The 20,298-nt window shown below is 34.4% G+C and overlaps 1 protein-coding gene across 1 annotated transcript in view; it reads right to left on the reverse strand.

Moving 5' to 3' along the window:
- Positions 1 to 16,009, reverse strand: part of LOC306876043 (polypeptide N-acetylgalactosaminyltransferase 18-like) — a 132,943-nt gene extending 116,934 nt beyond the window's left edge. The window contains exon 1 of the mRNA XM_079426940.1: positions 15,508 to 16,009. Coding sequence (XP_079283066.1) covers positions 15,508 to 15,745 — 238 coding nt within the window. The 5' untranslated portion in view covers positions 15,746 to 16,009. The remainder of the gene's footprint in view (positions 1 to 15,507) is intronic.
- Positions 16,010 to 20,298: the final 4,289 nt, after the last annotated feature.

The raw sequence follows: 20,298 nt of genomic DNA on the forward strand, positions 1-20,298 counted from the left end.
CCTGAACATTATGAAATCCAAGAGGGCCGCCCCCTGGTGACGTCATAATATGCAAATTAGATTAGTATATTTACACCCCACATAAACTTTCGGTCATGCCCATCATTTTTCTAATTTACAGTAGATCTCTATCTTTAAGCCCATTAAAGCCACAAGTTTTTGAAATCTTGATGTCAAAATCCAGCATTTTCTCAAAAAAAACCCTAGATCGTTAAAGATCGCAAACACGATTCAAACACCAACGTGATTATATTCTTAAATTACAATGATTCGTCTGTTTCATTCCTCAACCTTTGACGTGTGCGATCACAATGTTGTGATCACTTGGTTCGTCCGTGCAGCATACGATCACACCAGTGTGATTTGAACATTAAAATCTGCATTCGTGCTGCTGCTGACTTAAAGAGAGCAGCTGTCATGTATATGAATGAAACAGCCTCACAGTCTTTTCAACCACAGAGTATCATTATTTCTGTTACAAACATTCAAATCACAGAAGTACTGGGATAAAATTTATAGTTCAGGTATAAACTCTGATGTGTACAGTAGCGATTAAAATAGAGTAAATCACCTTTTGAAAGTAATTTGACACATCAAATGAAGATTTATCGATTACATTGTTACGTCAGTAGGTGGTGAAAAGGGGCTGTTAAAATGTATATGTCTTTGAAACATACAAGAGATTCATTCAAGAATGCTGATTCATCCAGTAATGAAACAAGTGCATTAGGGCTGCACAATATTGGAAAAAACTCACATTGCGATATATTTTTTTTTCTGCGATATATATATTGCGATATGAAAAACATAAAAATCACCAGATGAATTCACCAGCTCTATTTGGAAAAAAAATTATCAATGCTTGGGGTAATTATTTAGGTGAATAAATCAGCATAGAAAATAAGCAAATTACAAACATAGATAAATATAATAGAAAAATGGGTAACACTTTATTTTAGGGTCTCTTAACTAGTTGCTTATTAGCATGCATATTACTAGAATATTAGCCATTTATTAGTTGTAATTAAGCACATATTAATGCCTTATTCTACATGACCTTATTCTACATCCCTAATCCTACCCAATACCTAAACTTAACAACTACCTTACTAGCTATTAATAAACAGTAAATTAGGAATTTATTGAGGGAAAAGTCGTAGTTAATAGTGAATGTGTTCCATATTCTAAAGTGTTACCAAAAAATGAAATAAACAGTGCTTTATATTCTTCATTAACAGTATTCAGGTACAGAAATTGAATAATCAAATGTAAAATAACACTGCACATGTTATGTGTTGGTTTCTGTTTAGTTCCTGTCTGGCCTTATTTGGTATTTCCTGTTCTCGTTTTGTTAATCTTTGTTCATTTAGATCACCTGTTCTGTATTCAATGCGTTTGCTCCTTTGTTTCCTGTCCTTTATAAGCCTTCAGTTTCGTAATATTCTTGGTCTCGGTTTAATGTTGTTTAAATGGTCTATGTGAGTTGATGTCTATTAAAATCCCTTTTTCGTTTACTCCTTCACCTGAGCTTTTACTACAACCACGACACCATGAAAGCACAGTTTTCACTGTATAAATTAAATCTAATAAATCTGTAAAGCCTGTCATGAAAACAATCAGTATAAATATAATGTAAGTACTGTATAGGCCTACTAAACATCGCAGATGCGCACATCGCGATATAAATGCTGAAACGATGTATCGTGCAGCCCTAAAGTACATCTAAAGTACATCATTGAATGAATGATTTATGAATCATTCATTCATAAATTACATGTGATTTTGTTTAGTTGTCTAATCTTATTTCTTCAGAATCATGAGAGGACCACAACTTCCACTGGGAAAAAACAGACAAACAAACATTTATCCAGAATCATGCAGTTCTATTTTGCACACAGTTTTTATGTAGACTCTTCATTTTTGTTCATGGTATTCAGCTGCAAGTAGGCTTAATGGTTTGCAAAAAAGAGACTGACCGCTCACCATGTGGATACAGTTAACAGTAAACCTATATTTCAAGCACATTCACAATACAAAATAGATCATACAACACAAATCTGTTCAAAATAAAATCTGAGAGTTGTATTTTCAGCTGCTCTCAGCAAATGGTTTCAGAAAGACTCTGTAACAATCGTGCAATATTTCACACTTATAAATGTGATTATGCAAACACGCTCGCAATCCAAGTGGAACTGATGCAACTAAAGTGAAACGTTGTGGCTTCAAAAGGCTGTTTATCAGCTCCTCTCTAAATAGTTTGGCACTTATAAACGTATTAAATAATTGCCTTTTTGATAACATTCCATGCAAAGCCATCATCCGTCTCAACTCTCAGTGTGTCCAGGATGGACAGGATGGACAGATGCTCTGCAGTGCTGAATAACAGAATGTTCTCATATGAAAATCACTTCAAAGCCAGCAAAAAAAAAAAAAAAAGACTAAAGTGGATGAATAAAGAAGCATCTATAGAACTCATAAGGGCAGTATTTTAAAATCTGCCATTAATGTAACAACTACATGTAGTTTAGTAGTAAAAATATTTCTTTAGACGTGTCAACTTAATAAAAAGTATATTCCAATAATAAAAACTATATTCCAATAGTTATTTTTTTGGCTTTAAGTATTACGTGCTTCATCTTATGTTTTCATCTGCTTCATTTCTGTGCCTGAAAAGAGAAACCAAAAAAAAAAAAAAACATTTTTTATATAGTTTAGGCGTATTTAAACTAAAAAAAATACTTGAATCCAACACAACTTCACATGGTATAGTGATTAAAAACTCAAAAAATCAAGTTACTATTTGGTTATTTACTTGATCTCTCTCTCTGTCTCTTTATTTATTTATTTTTTTTGCAGTCATGTATCAGTACTGGACAGAAAGGCTTTGAGTTTTTATTTAAAATGCACAAATGCTACTCAAGCCAAAATCACTAAAGCACATTTATCCCTGAAGCGCCAACAGCATCTTAGATATCTAATCACAAACAGCTGTAATGAGGTTGGAAGACGTTCTATGGAGCAATTCCCACTTGGACTCAGAACAGAGATGCTCAGAGAGATTGGCGTCATTCTGGTTGGTGAATACACCTTGTGGAAAACCTGATAAAACACCTCAAGTGATTATGTTGTATTCTCTGTAGGTAAACGTCCCCATGCTTAAAATGGTTATTTGTCATTTTAGACACTTGGCTGAAAACTTAAAGATTTAGAAAGCCATTAAGATGTACAGATGTTTGCCAGTCTTTACTCACAGAGGAACTGTTATCATCCATAAACATCATTCAGCAGATTCTGAATGAGAGCAAATTGAGGATAATGAGAGACAATTGTATACATTTAATTGAATGCACTAAGTATTCTTCTATTGTTTCATGAACTAAATCAAACGGGACAGAAAATGACATAAAATCCTGTACTGTGGGCTTCTGGAAATTACTTCTTGAGTACATTTTGAGCTCCAGGATGTTCAACGCCTTCACCGTAATTTCAAAACAAGCAGTTCAATTGTCATCAAACAGTGTAAACCTGTGGGTGATCATCACGCCTATTTACAGCTTTCATAATCTTTCCTGTTGAGTCACAAGACAGCACTGCTCTTCACTTTCATTTAAAGGAATAAGCAGTCAAACAGCCATAAAGTGACATGCCTCTGAGGAATATGTCTGATACATTGTAAATGTTAAAGCTCAAAAGCTATAAATAAAAGACTGCCTGAAAGGGATAGTGCAAGAATTCCTGTAAATCGCAGTTACAATACATACAAAAGGCATGGTGCGTTTGTAGTCATTTTGGGGCTTGGCTGCCCAGATCCCCATTTAATTTCATTAAATGAAAAGAGTGACCAGTACATTCTTCAAAATTTCTCCTCATGTTTGAGACAGAAGAAAGAAAGTCTTACAGATGGAATGTCATGTGGCTGAGTAAATGATGGCTATTCCTTAAAAAACAGCCCTTTGAACAAGAAAACCATTTGGTGTGAATATCAATCTATGTGGTGACCATGAAAAACCCATTTAATGTCCACTTCCAGTCAATAATTGGATCCCTTAAACTCATCTTTGAAAATAAAATGACATATTTCAACTTTTTCCCATGAAAATCATTTCTTTATGACTTAAAATTACTTGGATGTAACTCTACACCCTTACCTCATTCAGTATTTTGCAGATCTATGAATATACAAATTAGTCCCCGCCTCTACTCAATCACATCAGCTCAAACCTGCTCCACTTTCACTCACTTATAGCAGAAGTAAATGCTGAAATAAATGCTACACAATGGCAGTGACAATATTGGATTAATGTTATTCACTGCAGTTGCATGAATGAATCCATGAGTGAATGTATTCAAATTCTGAATGGATTATAGCATAGAAAGCGTACAAGGCACGTTCCCCTTATAATCACTGAAAAGCTGTCACTCATCTAGGTTCATTGTGATCTCATTGCGTTATAATCAATGAAGATCTACACTGCACAATCATTCCCTTACTTAAATCATGTCTACACCTTTTTTGTTGTAATGAGAGGATTCGCGAGTGTGCAGAATTTTATTTTAAGGTCCAATTATCGCTATTAACTACAACTTTTGCCTCAATAAACTACTAATTTGCTACTTATTATTAGTTAGTAAGATAGTTGTTAAGTTTAGGTGTTGGGTAGGATTAGGCATGTCAAATATGGTCATGCAGAACATGTGCTTTATAAATACTAATAAGCAGGTAATATGTTAATAACAGGCATGCTACTAAGCAAATAGTGAGAATTGGTTCTTGTACTAAAGTGTTGCCGAACTCAGCACTGAACAAAACTCTGGTGATATGAGCGGTGAGTGGATTCTGACTAACTTAAACTCATTTGATTGGCCATTGTGTTCATGAAATCAACAGGTATGTCTCTGATTGGCTACATTACTCAACACAGCAAAAATATGTTGTAAATAGAAACCTTTGACCAGAAATTAAAATCAATGCCCTGCAGGTTAAAACTTGATTTTCAAAACAGGGAATCTTTAAAACACTAAAAGAATGAGAGACAAATAGAACGATAACAGAATGATAAATAAAGACATATTGGCAGATAGAATGATAGAACAATAAATAGACTGATAGAGTAATACATACATAAAATGACAGAGCACTTGAGATGGATGGATGGATGGATGGATGGATGGATGGATGGATGGATGGATGGATGGATGGATGGATGGATGGATGGATGGATGGATGGATGGATGGATGGATGGATGGATGGATGGATGGATGGATAGATAGATAGATAGATAGATAGATAGATAGATAGATAGATAGATGGATAGATAGATAGATAGATAGATAGATATAATAAAGATGACTCCCTCAGCTGCATTCATCAGTATTATTTTAGCAACGTGATAATAAAGCTTAGAGCACAGGCGATACAACATGCATTTGGGTGGCATACAGATCAGTGGTAATCAGTTATTATCTATAAATCCCTAGCTAAAAATAAAAAGATGAGACAAGCTGATAATCAAGCATATCTGTATCAAGTGCATTTCTTCCCTTCCACCTGCACAGCGGTGAATAGCGCCGCATTAGCCCATGGAAAAGACAGTGAGCTCATTCCAAGTGTATGTCTCTTAAGTTCAGAGAGTGACTGACTTCCTTTAGCTGTGCTTACTCAGAGATACTGCGCTTCGCTTGGCTCTGTCTTAATTAATGACTAATTACATCCCATTGCTTCTAATTAGAATCACAAATTCAAGCGTGGCGAGGACAGAAAGCGAGTCTGTGGCTGTCTGAATCACAGGCATCATCTGCCGCTCCTCTCCTCTTGTTCCTTCTTGATAAAATAAGAAACAGAAAACATGGAAAACATGTTCCCTGTTAATCTTCTTTTGCTTGTTTTGACATTCCCAGAAGACTAATTTAGGACTAAAATATATTAAAAACAAAATGATAAAAAGGTATATAACAGAATTGAAAATTAATATAGTTGCTAAAATAATAAAGAAATAAGCCATTTAAGGCCAAGCCTTACAAAATAATTTCTAGGTTAAAGTGGTTTTAGGCACTCTGCGTCATGCCTAACAACACCCCTAAGCCTGGTAAAGTCACGATTACGCACAGCTGCTAGATTTTATAAAACAGCAACAACAGCCTTATATAAAAATGCTTTCAGTAAAATATGACATTTAATAATATTATTATTATTAACAACAAAAATCACCAAAAAATAACCTATTAACTAGCATGCTACAGGTGATTCTGTTGACATTTTTTTATGTTTTAAAAGAATATAAAAAAACACCAAGGCTACATTTATATGATTAAATATTCTGAAATATTATTCCAATTATAATTACTGTTTTCTATGTTAATATATTTAAAATGCAATTTATTCCTGTTATTTTCAATGAATTTTCAGCATCATAACTCCGGTCTTAGTGTCACATGATGCTTCAGAAATAATTATAATATGCTGATTTTCTTGATTGTTATTAATTATTGGTGCTCATTTTATTAATAATAGTTCTTATTATTCTGAATGTTAAAAACTTAACATATTTTTGTATATATAAATTTAACATATATTTTTATGGAAACCTTGCTAAAAAAATAGGATTCTATGATGAATAAAAAACAGCATATTTTTAAATATATAATATATATATCTTTTGTAACATTATGAAGTCTTTACTGTCATTTTTTAACAATTTTATGTATGCTTTTGTTTTTACACTGAATAAGGCTTGATAGCTGAGACTTTCTTTTCTTGTAGGTTTTTATTTTTCATTTTATCCTCTGTTTTATCCCCTGCTTAAATTCAATAAATATTATTTAGAGTGCAGACCTCACTCAGAACAACTCTTTATCGATCTGCAGTTACCTTCCTTTTAAGGGGACAAGTGAACCCAAAAAATGCCTGCTTGATTCTGATAAACCAACTTTTGTCGTTTGTCCCAGTGCCATGGCAAGCAAAACATTTATAGGTATGATGTGTTTCCTCAAAGCGCTCTCAAAGGCAGGCCGTGACTGTGCTTTAAAGTGAAACATGACCTCAATTTGCACCAGCGTGCCAACTGTTCCTCCTGCTCCTTTGGGAATTCAGATACAACTTCTTAAATAAGAAAATTTGCACTTGTGTATTTTTGCGCAGTGTGGCGGACCCTGATATCAGCAGGTTACTTTCTCTATTAAAGATTCAGTCGACATTGCAAAATATCGTTGACTTCGGTGATGGCATGTTTTGACTCTCTTTAAGCTTTGCACATGAATACATATTTAATGAACTGGATTTTTTTTGTCCACATGACTGTGTTAAATCTGGGTTGAACAGACATGCAAATCCAATCGCTTTAGAGAGCTATAATTAATGCAAATTTTTATTTTGTTTACATCACGGTATGTTTACCCCGTCCTATTTTTTGTAGTTATGTCAAATTGTTTATTCCAAGAAAATCACATGCACGGCACAAAACAAGTAGGTATTTGCATTGTGCTGCTTTAATTTGAACCTATTCAAATCATCTCAGCATGAAAGCTTTTGAGATACTGTAGCATAACCTTCATTGTGCATGAGTGTGCACTTAGAATGAAGAGAAGGAATATACTGTATTGAGTTTTTATAGAACTCAATCAAGAAGACAAGCAGGCAGGCTAAAAGCATTTGTCTTGCACAATACAATAAAAACCGAACAGCATTACTGCTGTAGTTATGACTACAGATGGAAAAACCCATTTAAGGCTTATACCCCTGAATGGCCTGTTTTAAAAGGGTAACAGATCAGCCGGATAAAATGGTTGGTTTGATTTTTGCTGCAAAGTTCAAGGCAATGAACACTTACAGAGGAAATGAAGCAAGCAATTCCATTCATGAAGTCTTAATGTGTCACTCTAACACACAACTGCACTCAAGAGTGGCTTCTGATTACATTAGATGTACAGTACACTGGCTATTGTTGTTTTTCTTTATCATTCATAAATTTTAGTACAATTTTCAAACAAACAATGCAAAGTAAATGTATCGTTTTAATAAGTTTACAATGTATACAAGTCAATTTATTGTTTATAAAAGTAAATATTAGGGCAAACCAGAACTGCTGAACAGGCTAAATTTTTTACTAATACATAGAAGCATATTTTCCCCAGCTGATTAATCACAGTAAATTAAAGTAACTGTTTTCTGCTACAAGTTTTCTGAAATGTTGTTTAAATATGCAAATTGAGGCACTAATTAAATATGCTCTAATTTGTATAAATCTGAGAACAGAAATCAAAACAAGTTCAAAGCCAAGTTCAAAATTCTGACATATTAAAGTTATATGTTTTTACAGAGGGGGTTTTGGATCTCCTTTTATCATTCATAATCAAAAAATACTGTCAACAGCCAGAAAAAAATGCATTTTTCCATGATTTTTAGGAATAAAATATAAAATACATACAGTATCAGGCAAATTATATAATTCCAAACCCCTCTGTTAACAATCCTTCAGAATATAGATAGAAATAGAAAGAAAGTGTAAAGTATGGTGCATGTATAAATGCTACTAAAGTGGAGATTTCTGATTCAAAAATCAAATTTTGAGAAAAAGCCTTTAAAAATATGTATTTTTTTTTCTTTCCAACAGTCTGAAAATGAATCAAGTTATGAAAGCAAAATAGCCTAAAATCTCTAAATTGACCAGTGCATGAAAAGGTTTTATTAATCAATAATGCACTCATATTATTTCTGGCCAATTATAATGTGATGATTTACTAAAGAGTAAAGAGTGTTGTTAAATGATTTGTATTTGTAAAGATGAACTTTCAGTCAGCATTACATGGCAACAAAATGTATTGTGCATATTATAATATGGGAATTAACAGCACAATTAAGACCAATAAGCATCAATTTAAAAATCTAATGCTACTTGATGTTATTTCAGAAGAAATTGAGATTTTGAATATTTTGAATCTGACACAGATTGATTTGACAAGGCCAGATTTACCATATGGGCATTTGGACATGCGTCCAAGGGCACATGTCCAAGGGGGGAACCATGTAGGGCCAAAGGAATGTTTTCAAATTGTGTGAGATAGAGCACAAATACCTGCTGAGTCCACCAAACAAACACCGCACAGTGACCAGGGGGCTCCCACATCGGGGCTTCCAGGAGGGACAGCGACACCTTATTAGATTGAATAAGACTGTGGTGCTTCATCATGCTAAGTTACAGGACATCGACTTATAAAAACCACACTGAGATACCACAGTATAAAACCCAGTTCCTACCTAATTAACTTTTTTCTTTTTTTTTTCAAATGCCAAGCGAGTTAAAGCGCTATAAATTCAAGCACCTAAGTGTGGCGTGTGAGCTGTACTGATTAATAGCCTGTCTTTCTGGATCAGAGGCTTTGCCGTGTCTTTGTTTAACAGAGCTCATTGTGATTATCACAGGATAAACCCTCCAGTACGGCCATAAATCAGCCCTGCCGAGGCTCCTCACTCACACAGCCATCTGTCAGTCAAAAGAGCAGCTGAGGGCAACTTGAAAAAGTTTTGAGTCTCTTCCGAGGGGTGCCAAGTACAACATCTCGTCTGCGTTTCCATGCCTTTCTGTTGAGGTAATTAACCCCAACCCGCTGCTTATTAGAGGAGACTCATAGGGAGCGGAGGATGAGAGGAAATGAGAAATCACAGCTTCTCAAAGAAGCAAACGCAGTCCTCGGAGACTGTGTCATCTGTTTGACTCTTCTTAGATCATGCTGCCATCAAACCATTCCACAACATACATTCCTACACAGCAGTTAGGTAATGTTCATAAATAGGCCATTCTTTAATAAGCATCAGAGAAAAATTTAAATTTCCAAGCATCTGTAGATTTCTTTAACACACTCTTACATTAACCTGAATAATAATATTAGCTGCATAAATATTCATATGTCAAAATTGAATAAAGACAGACAAAAAAATGGCACTAGGCTACTTGTCATTACCGTCACAACTCAACTTCTCAAATAAGTTCCAATAAGACCTTGTGTCTAATGAATAAACAATGGTGAGAATTCATCAAGCTAGCCAACAAACCCACTGAACAATTTGACTAACATTTAATTGCCATGTACACATATAATGGGAATTTTTATTGGTGTTGGTGTTGTTATGATTACTGATAAAATATGCTGACATAATTTCTAAAAATATAAAATAAAAGCTGGAAATGTTTAATCTATGACGTTTTGTCAAGTGACCCCCAAAAAATGTAATTAATGTGGTAGCACATGAGTTAACTACTGTATTTAAGTCCAAAATAGTATTGTATTATTTAAGGAATTAGTTATTGTTTATTGTTATTATAATCAACAACCACCTGTGATCTAGAGATACACAATATCAACAATCCATGTATTGCTCTGCATTTTTCCTCACTGACTTTCAAAAACCATGTCACATTGTGGAATTTCATGTTGACTTCAACATTAAAGTGAAAAAAAAAAATCCTATTCAGTTCTACTTAAAAGAAAACAGTGTTTGTCATAATCAATAGTGGGATCTAAAAAAAATTCAATTCCTATTCCGCAACAGAAGTTCCTATTCCTGCTTCATCTGCCGCAGAATTTTATCCTTGAGCTCCCATGAAATACTTTATTCTTTTCTTGATTTGTTTTTGCACACGGTGCAGTGCTTTGCATAAAAGCTAAATGCAAATGGTATGAGAGCAGATAAACAGAATGTTATGAGCTGAGAATCTGTTCGCTTCACATCGCTCCTCTACACAATGTAACTACACAATTGAAAGAGGAACTAAGTGATTCTGTTATTCTTTCTCTTTGGCTTTCAGCAGAAAATCCACTACAGCGCTAAAGAGCTGCTGTGCTGAAGCATGCTGCATTTTCATCAAGTTGAGGATGACAGGGAGATCAGGCAGGCCAACCTCCAGGCTGTTTGTACCAGGTGGTAGAGCCACAGCTGGCATGTACCTCTTCCACATAAATCATTCATTCTGGAAAACACTTGTATGCTACAGAGAGAGAGGCAGTGTAAAGTCTGCCATGTTGAAGTTTAGAACAACCTTGTGGTCAGTACTGTATCATAAGTTACAGATTTACCGCTAAAAAGTGTACTACAGTCATCCTGCCTTTGGAAAATGAATGTACTTAAAGGAACAGTTCACCCAAAAATAAAAAATAAAAACATTGCTGAAAATTTACTCACCCTCAGGTCAGTCAAGATATATATATGACTGATATATGAATTATATATGATTTTTTTTTCTTCATCAGAACAGGTTTGGATAAATGTAACATTTCATCACCAGTGAATCATCTGCAGTGAATGGGTGCCGTCAGAATGAGAGTCCAAACAGCTGATAAAAACCCACAAGTAATCCACACCACTCCTGTCTATCAATTAGTGTTTTGTGACGTGAAAAGCAGTGTGTTTGTAAAAAACATCCATCGTTAGGACATTTTTCATTTGAAACTGTTGCTTTTGGCTAAAATACAAGTCTTCTGTACAATATTGCTTTCTCCAGTGAAAAAGACAGTTCATCTGAATCAGGAGAGAAATATGCTCAGATCAAGCACTGTTTTAAGCGAAAACAGTTAAGTCCGAAACAGTTCTAAACAAATATGTCTGTTGACAACAGGGATAGGAGATATTTTCCACTGGAGAAGCATTATTATAGATTACGGACTGTTATTTTGGCAAGAAGCAATGCTTTAAAGTTAAAATGCCATAATGATAGATTTGGATCTCACGAAAATGCATCTTTTTACTTGTGGATTACTGTGTGGATTACTTGTGGATTACTGTGTGGATTACTTGTGGATTACTGTGATGTTTTTATCAGCTGTTTGGACTCTCATTCTGACAGCACCCATTCACTGCAGAGGATCCATTGGTGAGCAGTTGTCATGATGCTAAACTTTTCCTCATTTATATCTGAAGTAGCATACATTTTCAGCAATTTTTAATTTTCGGGTGAACTATTCCTTTAAAGCAGCGTTTCCCAATCCCAGTCCTCACCCCCCACACCACCCCAATCGGAACACAGTTTATGCACAAGCTTGTTATCTGAATCAGGTGTGTTAACTAAGAGAGACATGCAAAATATGCAGAGCGCGGGGAACGGGATTGGGAACTGCTGCTTTAAAGTAATATTCTGAATTCAATAAAAGTTAAGCTCAATCAAAATAACTGTGGCATAATGTTGAAACTCACAAAAAAACACTCCTTCATTTTGTATAAAAAAAAAAAGCAAAGAGCAAAAATCAAAGTCACATCGAGGCACTTACAATGTAAGTCAATGGGAACAATTGATTTAAAAGCAGAAATGTAAGGCTTACTATTTAATAAAAGCACTTACATGAATTATTCTGTTAAAATGTAAGTTGTTCTTGCCATTTTTAAAGTCATTTTGGGTTTTAGGTGTTTGGGGTTTAAGTGTTTTGGGTTTTCCGTTGTAGGGTAGAGTGGGGGAAACAAAAGTTAAATGTGTTCGAAAAGTTATCATAGTTTTAGTGACAATGACATAAATTATAAACCAAGTATGAAAAATGTCCAGAGTTTTCATGTTATTAGATTTTTAGCAAAATGCCCCCCAGTCTCACAAAGATTCTCACATTTGCTTTAAACATTTAGAGCAAAATCAGAGTACAGTCAGTTTTAACCTGAAATATGTATATATATATAATCAATAATCATAAATTACAAAATTTAAAAAAAAAAAATTGAGAAAAAAAATTATTTCATTCTGAAAATATAATTATATTTTTATTAAATAACACATACTCTCTATCTACAGGCCCTACTGTTCTCAGATCATATATAACTGTGATGTTCTACCAAACAACAAGCTTTAAAACACTTATTTTCTTACTGCTGAAAACTAGATAATTTACTGTGAAATCCGTTTTCTCTCCGGTACATCACCAGTGAAAACTTCTACATCACTCTTGTCAACGTAGTCCATAGTTACAATAAAAAAATTATCTTGATTTTATCTTGTGGATATTTTGGGGAAAACAGTGGGGGTGGGGGGTGGGGGTGCGTTTTCCCCCACTCTACCCTATCTCAGATAAACCTTAACAATCCCTTCCAGGCAATAAAAAAATTCATGTATTATAACTAAAAAGTGCTCCCTAACGCACTCTCCAAGTCCATTCCTGAAGCCCACAGCCGTTGCCAAACAGCACAACATGTCTGCGGCTGCAGCTCGGGAATGTTTGCTCAAGTAATCATCTGTAGCTGCCTCTCAGCTCAGTGAGGTTTGTTTGCGCCCTTGATTCGGTTTGAGGGCTACACTGGCTGTCTGCAACCCATATCAACATACATCCAGTTAGTATCTATGACAAAATCATCTCGCTAACAATGAAGTGTGCCTTTTATAACAAAGCACAGAAGGAGGCCATTAATAAAATTACATTACAGACTTTCTTGAGCAACACAAAATATGTATTCTATGATATTCAGCGAAGCAGGTAAATCATGCTGTGCATGCTGTTGTAGACTAATAAACCAGAAAGAGAACAGCAAATTGCTTGTGTTTTCAGTTCTGCAACAAATTAGTGCTTTCTGAAGAAGCTGAAAACGAACCTGGAATAAAGCTTGCGCAACAGTGAGAAACTACAAACACTTTATTGTTGCATACTGTTTGGCAAATGCTTTTTGGGGAAGGTGGGTTAGGCTGTACTAATTGTAAGATGTAGACTCCACCATGCACTTTTGAATAAATATTATAAAGATCACTCAATATATTCACAATCAACCAAATTTTAATGTAACTGAAAGCATTAAATCATACAATCTTAAAAAATAAAGGTTCCAAAAGGTTCATTTGACAGTGATGCCATAGAACAAGCATTTTTGATTCGCCAAAAAATCTTTTCTGTAAAAAGTTAAAAAAATATATATTTTTATTTTCTTAGTGCAAAGAATATTTAAACAATCTAAAGAACCCTTTTTCCACTATAAAGAACCTTTTGTGCAATGGTTTAAAAGCTCATTTTTAAAAGTGTATCAAATAAACGAATGCATAAAAGAGGATAGAAAAAACAGAAATGTGTACTAAGTAGTGCTGAAAGATCTAAACTACCTGTATAGAAGCAATCAGCCTCTTTTCATAATTAATGTGCAGCCAGTGCCAAGTTCATTAAACAAGAGTCTCCAAAGAGAGAAGAAGAGGAGTTCGCAATCATCAACGGTCTTTGTGAATTTGCCAGATCGCAAATTGGAGGTCACACCTGCATAAAAGTGTCATTAACAATAAGGCAAGGTGCAATCAACCTAATTCGAACAGGACAGGACAAATGTACAATTGGTATTCAGGTCATGATGATGAAACTCTATAGATTTTTTCTGTTTAGCACCTGAGTGGAAGATACTTTCCACAGTGAACTGCTATTTCCCTCACCCCAAGCCATGTCTGTTCACAGTGCAGACAAAAATTTACCATGGTAACCAAGGTGTCTACCAAAAAGGTACTACAGTTACCGTCACAACAACAAAGCACGGTGTAGCCCACTTGTCATAAATATTTGTAATATTGTATGTCGTTTATTTTTGTGATGATGCTAATGCAACGTTACAGTATTCTGATGAAAACTACGGTTATTAAACAGTAAATACAGCACAAAATGACAATGCTTAAAGCTTCTTACACTGGTTTAAGTATATGACATATATAGATGTGTTTTTGTTGTTGTTTTGTTTTTTAGTGCAATAATTGCAATATATTTGGCAGGTAACTGGTTACCATGGTAAGTCATTGTGAAGGTGGTAATTTAGTTGCACTGGCAATGAAAGGTTTTTTTCTATATAAATGCAACAATTTGTGCCTCTGCATCAGCAATAAAATATCATTAGTTGCATAATATATTTTTTTGCTGAATTTCTGTTTCTCAGCTGTATTTCATTTTCTCATAGGAAAATAATTCATGAATGGGATATAAGATAGTGTTTATTGGTGTGAAAATATTTTTAGTCTATGAGCTATTTGGCCTGTCTCAGGTCTTGTCGCCTATTATTGGACCAGTTTTTATTTATTTTAATTGTCAGTTGTATTTATATTTTTTATTTATTAATTTATATTTTTCACTGTTGACTGCATCAACCTCAAAATGTAACCCTGTTAACCAAGTTACTGTAAGAAAAAAAATAAACAACAAAAAAATCAAATATGGTTTCCATTACTTTGTTTACTAGACTATTTACTGTATTATATATTCCAAAATTATCTAGCCATGCTGTAAAACAGATTCATTTAGGATACATATGCAAATTTGCTCCCTATTGCGGTAGCCTAAATTGAATTTATTTTATAAATGCCATCTAATTCATTCTAATGTTAATGTTTAGACATATTTAAGCACCCCTTCCTCGAATATTTATTAACAAATACGCTTATGGTGCATTTTGTACTCTTTTTGTGGAAAGTGGCATAACAGCTCATATTTGGCACACGAATTGTGCTGAATTTATGGTTTGCAGCTCTATTTCTCATAGTTTTACAAAGTACATTTGGACGCACAGTTATTAAACATACCTTGTATGTGCTGATTAACTACATTCTCCAGCCGATCCAGTCGCTCTATAATCCGCAGAGTTTCTCCTTTCCTGTCGCCGTCCAACTTTTTGGCTGGGACAGGCATCGGCACTTTGATGTACACATTAGCGATGTAATTAGTCACCCATCCGACGTACAAAAGACACACTATGTTGGTCATGCCACTTAGTATCACACACGTAGACACCAAAGTTTTGGTTCTCCTGGTGCAAGCCATTCCGACATCTCTCCATATAGAGTCCGAGCCACAGCGGACAAGTGCGCCTGTCCTCAACTCTGGATGCACTGCGATGGAGAATAACGCGCCTGACGCAAACACTACAGTCTGCGCTTCATTCTGTTCAGCTCTGACAGATTCCAGCGACTTGAAATGGGAAACTATCGTCTTGTTCCAACACGAAGCGCCGCGTCCTCCATCTGCAGCGGTGTAGGAAGGAGAGCGAAGGTGCGCGAGTATGTGTGTGGTTTGATCCTGAGCCTGTTGACCAATGAGATGAGCTGTAATCTATGGGACCAATTGCACAATGATCCAGTAAACAGTAAGGAGGTGCTTTATAACGGCAGAGACTCCCACTGTTTCATAAAAAATAATAATAATAATAATAATATTCTTAACGTTTCATAAAAACAAACATGACTCCAGCAAGCAAAGCATTTAAAGCTCTAATACAAATAGGGTAGACTGAGTACATTTGAGACATGTGTACAGTTGAAACACCTTAAATAACTTGTGTACACAAGAACCCCGAGTAGTGATTTTTGCTCCACACATGTGTTTTAGTGTTCTCTTTGATCGTGGGAAATTTGAAATATGTGCGTCTTTCCACTCCCCAAAAGTTTTTTTTTTTTTCTTTCCAAGATGAGATTTTCATTTCACCATGTCCCTTCCACAATTAATAGCTTATTCATCTTTTATGATTGTTAAACTTAACATATATCATTGCAAACGTCACTCTGTGCTCTAAAAATAGACATATTTTATGACATTGTGCCATGCAAGGTCTTTTCATAATCTAGAGAAATGTGCGAGCATGTCAGTGGGGTGCGGTTGAGACACAGTGTATCACCCGGATTGGTGTCCTATTGCTTCACATTATGTTTAGTTGTACAGAGTTATGATAATAGGATAAAACTCATATTTACACATATTCTACGCAAATTCTGTCAAAAAATGGTATTTGTGATATTTCAGCTGTCTTATTAATGGATATATTTTCTAACATGAATGTTAAAAGGATTACATAGCATTTTAAGAATTATACAAGGTGGTAAAGTGAGTACAGCTGAGACACCCTTTAGGTTGCTATGTACTGTATAACAGTAACAGTTCAGTCATAGAAAATAAAATGCATACAGAGGCTGTGTGTGTTTGTGTACTGGTATTACCTACATTATGGGGAACAAATATCTCTACAAGTATAGTAATACCAGTAAATACCAGTAAACCATAAATATACCTTATGGGAATATTTTGTAGGCCCCCATGATGAAACAAGCTTATAAATCACACAGAATGATTGAAAATGAAAAAATCATTAATTTCAGCATCTAGTTTTTGTGTTGTGATGAAAAAAGAAGAAAGTGCCTCTACTGTACTCAGTCTACCCTACTAGGCTACGCAGAGGAGATTGAGGAGTGCTGTAGCAAAGCATGAGTTTACACCATCAATTTAACCAATTAAAAATTAACAGTGTGTACCTTATCAATACGTAAACAATACTTAACATTCATAATAACTTTCTTTAATTTGTACTGGAAATTTTCAGAGGGTCTTTTAGTAATAAGGTGATTAAAGGATTTATCGGAATACAGAAAAAAAAGAATAATAAAAACACAAGAATACGAATTTTTGTAATCAGTTTGAATTATTTGCAAATATTTTTAATTTGAAACATGCACACATTCACTCTCATTCATTTGCCTAATGTGTCGACAATGGAAAATGGAAAAATGTTTCTTGTATCATCACATTCAGTTATGAATTACATGAATCAGGTAAATGATTCAGCCTATTTTCCATTTCAAAATGGCAAAATTTGACATAAAAGTACAGTAGTTTGCATCATATTACTGTATTACAAATATTGATGTTTAGCTACTTATATCTTACCATGCATGAAAATTCACTCTCAAGTTGTTCCATGTATGAACCTATATGAATTTCTCTGTTGTGAAACACAAAAGAAGATATTTTGAAGAATGTTAGCAAACTGTTGACAGTAGCCACTGACATCCATGAAAAAAAAAAATAAAATCTGTGGAAGTCTAGTGACTACCGATGACAGCTACCAATGGCTAATGATGACAAAATTTCTTCAAAATTTGCATCATGCTAGAATTCAGGCTTGGTGTCTGTGAACACTAAAGCCCCACTATCTTTTGTTTAATTGACTCTTTTAATAATTTCTAATAGTATAATATAAAAGAAATTATAGGTTTACATAAATTTACGTACAGCAGGCCTTAAAGTGATGATATTTAGTACTGCGGCACATTTAACTGTAGGCTGTGTATATGTGATCTTGTCCATGTTTGTGTATTACAGACATACAAGGCCTGTGCTGTGCAAAACAATAAACATTTTCATTTGAATAAATGTTTGCAAAAGCCATTTTATACTGATCTAAACAGACAAATGACATGCAAAGATCAGAACGAATTTTCTCGCTGAATACTTGATATGATGTGTCAACAGGCCTTGCTTTACACTCTGTGCTTTATTGTGGGGGATTTTTCAGAGACTCTTTCTGCAAATTACATCATTACTCCAGTAGGTGGCGACACATGTATCATGACTGAGTCATTGAAACATTCACTCATCTTCAGTTCATTCAAATAAAAAACAGGAATGAAACAACACTGCTCAAGTTACGGGATCTTGTGGTTCTAGAGAATATAAAACAAACGACCAGGAGAACGAAGTAGCATCAACACACTATATCCATTTATTAAACATTAAACTCAGGCAAAGACAAATGGAAAACTGAGGACTTATGAAGGAACAAGAACAAAAGAGCAAACAAGATGATTAATACAAAACAGGTGAATGGAATAAACGATGATTAACTAAACTAGGACAGGAAAAACCAAATAAGGGCAAAACAGAACTAACGTGACAGCTCAGGGATGGCATTATAATTGTTTTGAACAAAGTAAATTAGATTACCACAATAAATTCCAAACTTTGATTAAACACAATAAATGTTGTTGTAATTCCAAATTGCAACAAAATTGAACACGTCCATGTTTTAGGTTGTAACAACAGCAGTCTATATTCTTAACATTAATTTACACAGTTTATGAATAAGTTATACATTTATTGTAGACTTTGTTATAGCTGATAAATATACCGTAGGAATAATTATACCAACATTTGAGATATCATAAAACAAGAAAAGAAACCCTTTCAAATACTGAACCAAAACACAAGTGTTACTTATCTAAACACGGTATAAGAGAGTGACCTTGTTTGTGTGACAAACAGGATTCTGGCTCTTAGGAAGTGGGGTGGTGGAAATCATTATTTGTACAAGAAGCCAAGTTCAAGTAATGCATGCTTGTAAGCAACATTATATGTAATTGTTTTAATATAGAAGCCAACATCAGTAGCTTCTCCTTTAAAATATGACCATATTTATGAATATAAATTGTCAAATTATATGACAATGATATTTTCCACATGCTTCTAATCTTGTTTGGGTGGGATTACTGCATAATAATAATAATAATGTCTATGTGTGTGGCCAAAGAATGCAAATAACATTTATTTTTATGAATAGTTAAGATAATCTTCCAGAGCACTGCTACTATCAGCAAAAACACTAACAAGTATCATGGAATAAAGACCCATCGTAAGCTTGTATTTTATATCCACCCCATGGGTATAGTCTGAGGAAACTCATAAAGAAATTATATTGATTTTATCTCATTAAATAAAGCCCATACACACATGAGCATATAATGTTTGATTCTACTGGGACAACAATAGTGGTGCTTTAAATACCTTCAAATAAATGAGATACCAGCAAAAATAATAGACAATGCTACAACATAAGCAACAGAAAAACAACAACTAATACAGCTAAGGTGTCAAAATGCTACTGCATCTGCAACTGCCTCTTATAATCTGATGTAAACCTTTAAAGCAAAAATTAAAACATAAAAGTCTATAGTTATGATAGCATAAGACTATGTTTCAGACGACAAATCAAATCAATCCACAATATTCCAGACATGTCATCAAGCAGTGCAGTTTACATTAATTTATTAATTTATGCAAGTTACATTAAAGATGCACTCAACTTTTAGACAAAATCGTCGGTTTATTCAGTTATTCACATGTCCTTGAAAGAGTGAGTGAAGTGAAGCATTCTTTATTAATATTTATGCTCATTTTAGTGTCAAATTCACAGAAAATTTTACTTTTTCCCACCTGTTATGAGCCATATCAACAAGTTTTTTGTGTGTTTAAAAACATAAATACATTTTAAAAAGTTATATTTTTTGTGTATAGGCTAACTTGATCCCTAAATACACTCTAAAAAAAATTGTGCTATATAGCACTAAAAGTGGTTCTTTGGCTCATAATCATATGGGAAACCACTTTTGGTGCTGTATAGCACCAAATCTTGGTGCTTCAGTGGTTCTTCAGCAATTCTTCACCGTTTCTTTGGCATGACTGAGGTGCTATATAGCACCGCTACCATATACAGAACCTGTTAAGCTCCTGTATGATTCTTCAGCGGTTCTTTGGGGTGATTAAGGTGCTAT

This window comes from Barbus barbus (genome assembly GCF_936440315.1).
Source record: "Barbus barbus genome assembly, chromosome: 1".
Lineage (NCBI taxonomy): Eukaryota > Metazoa > Chordata > Actinopteri > Cypriniformes > Cyprinidae > Barbus > Barbus barbus.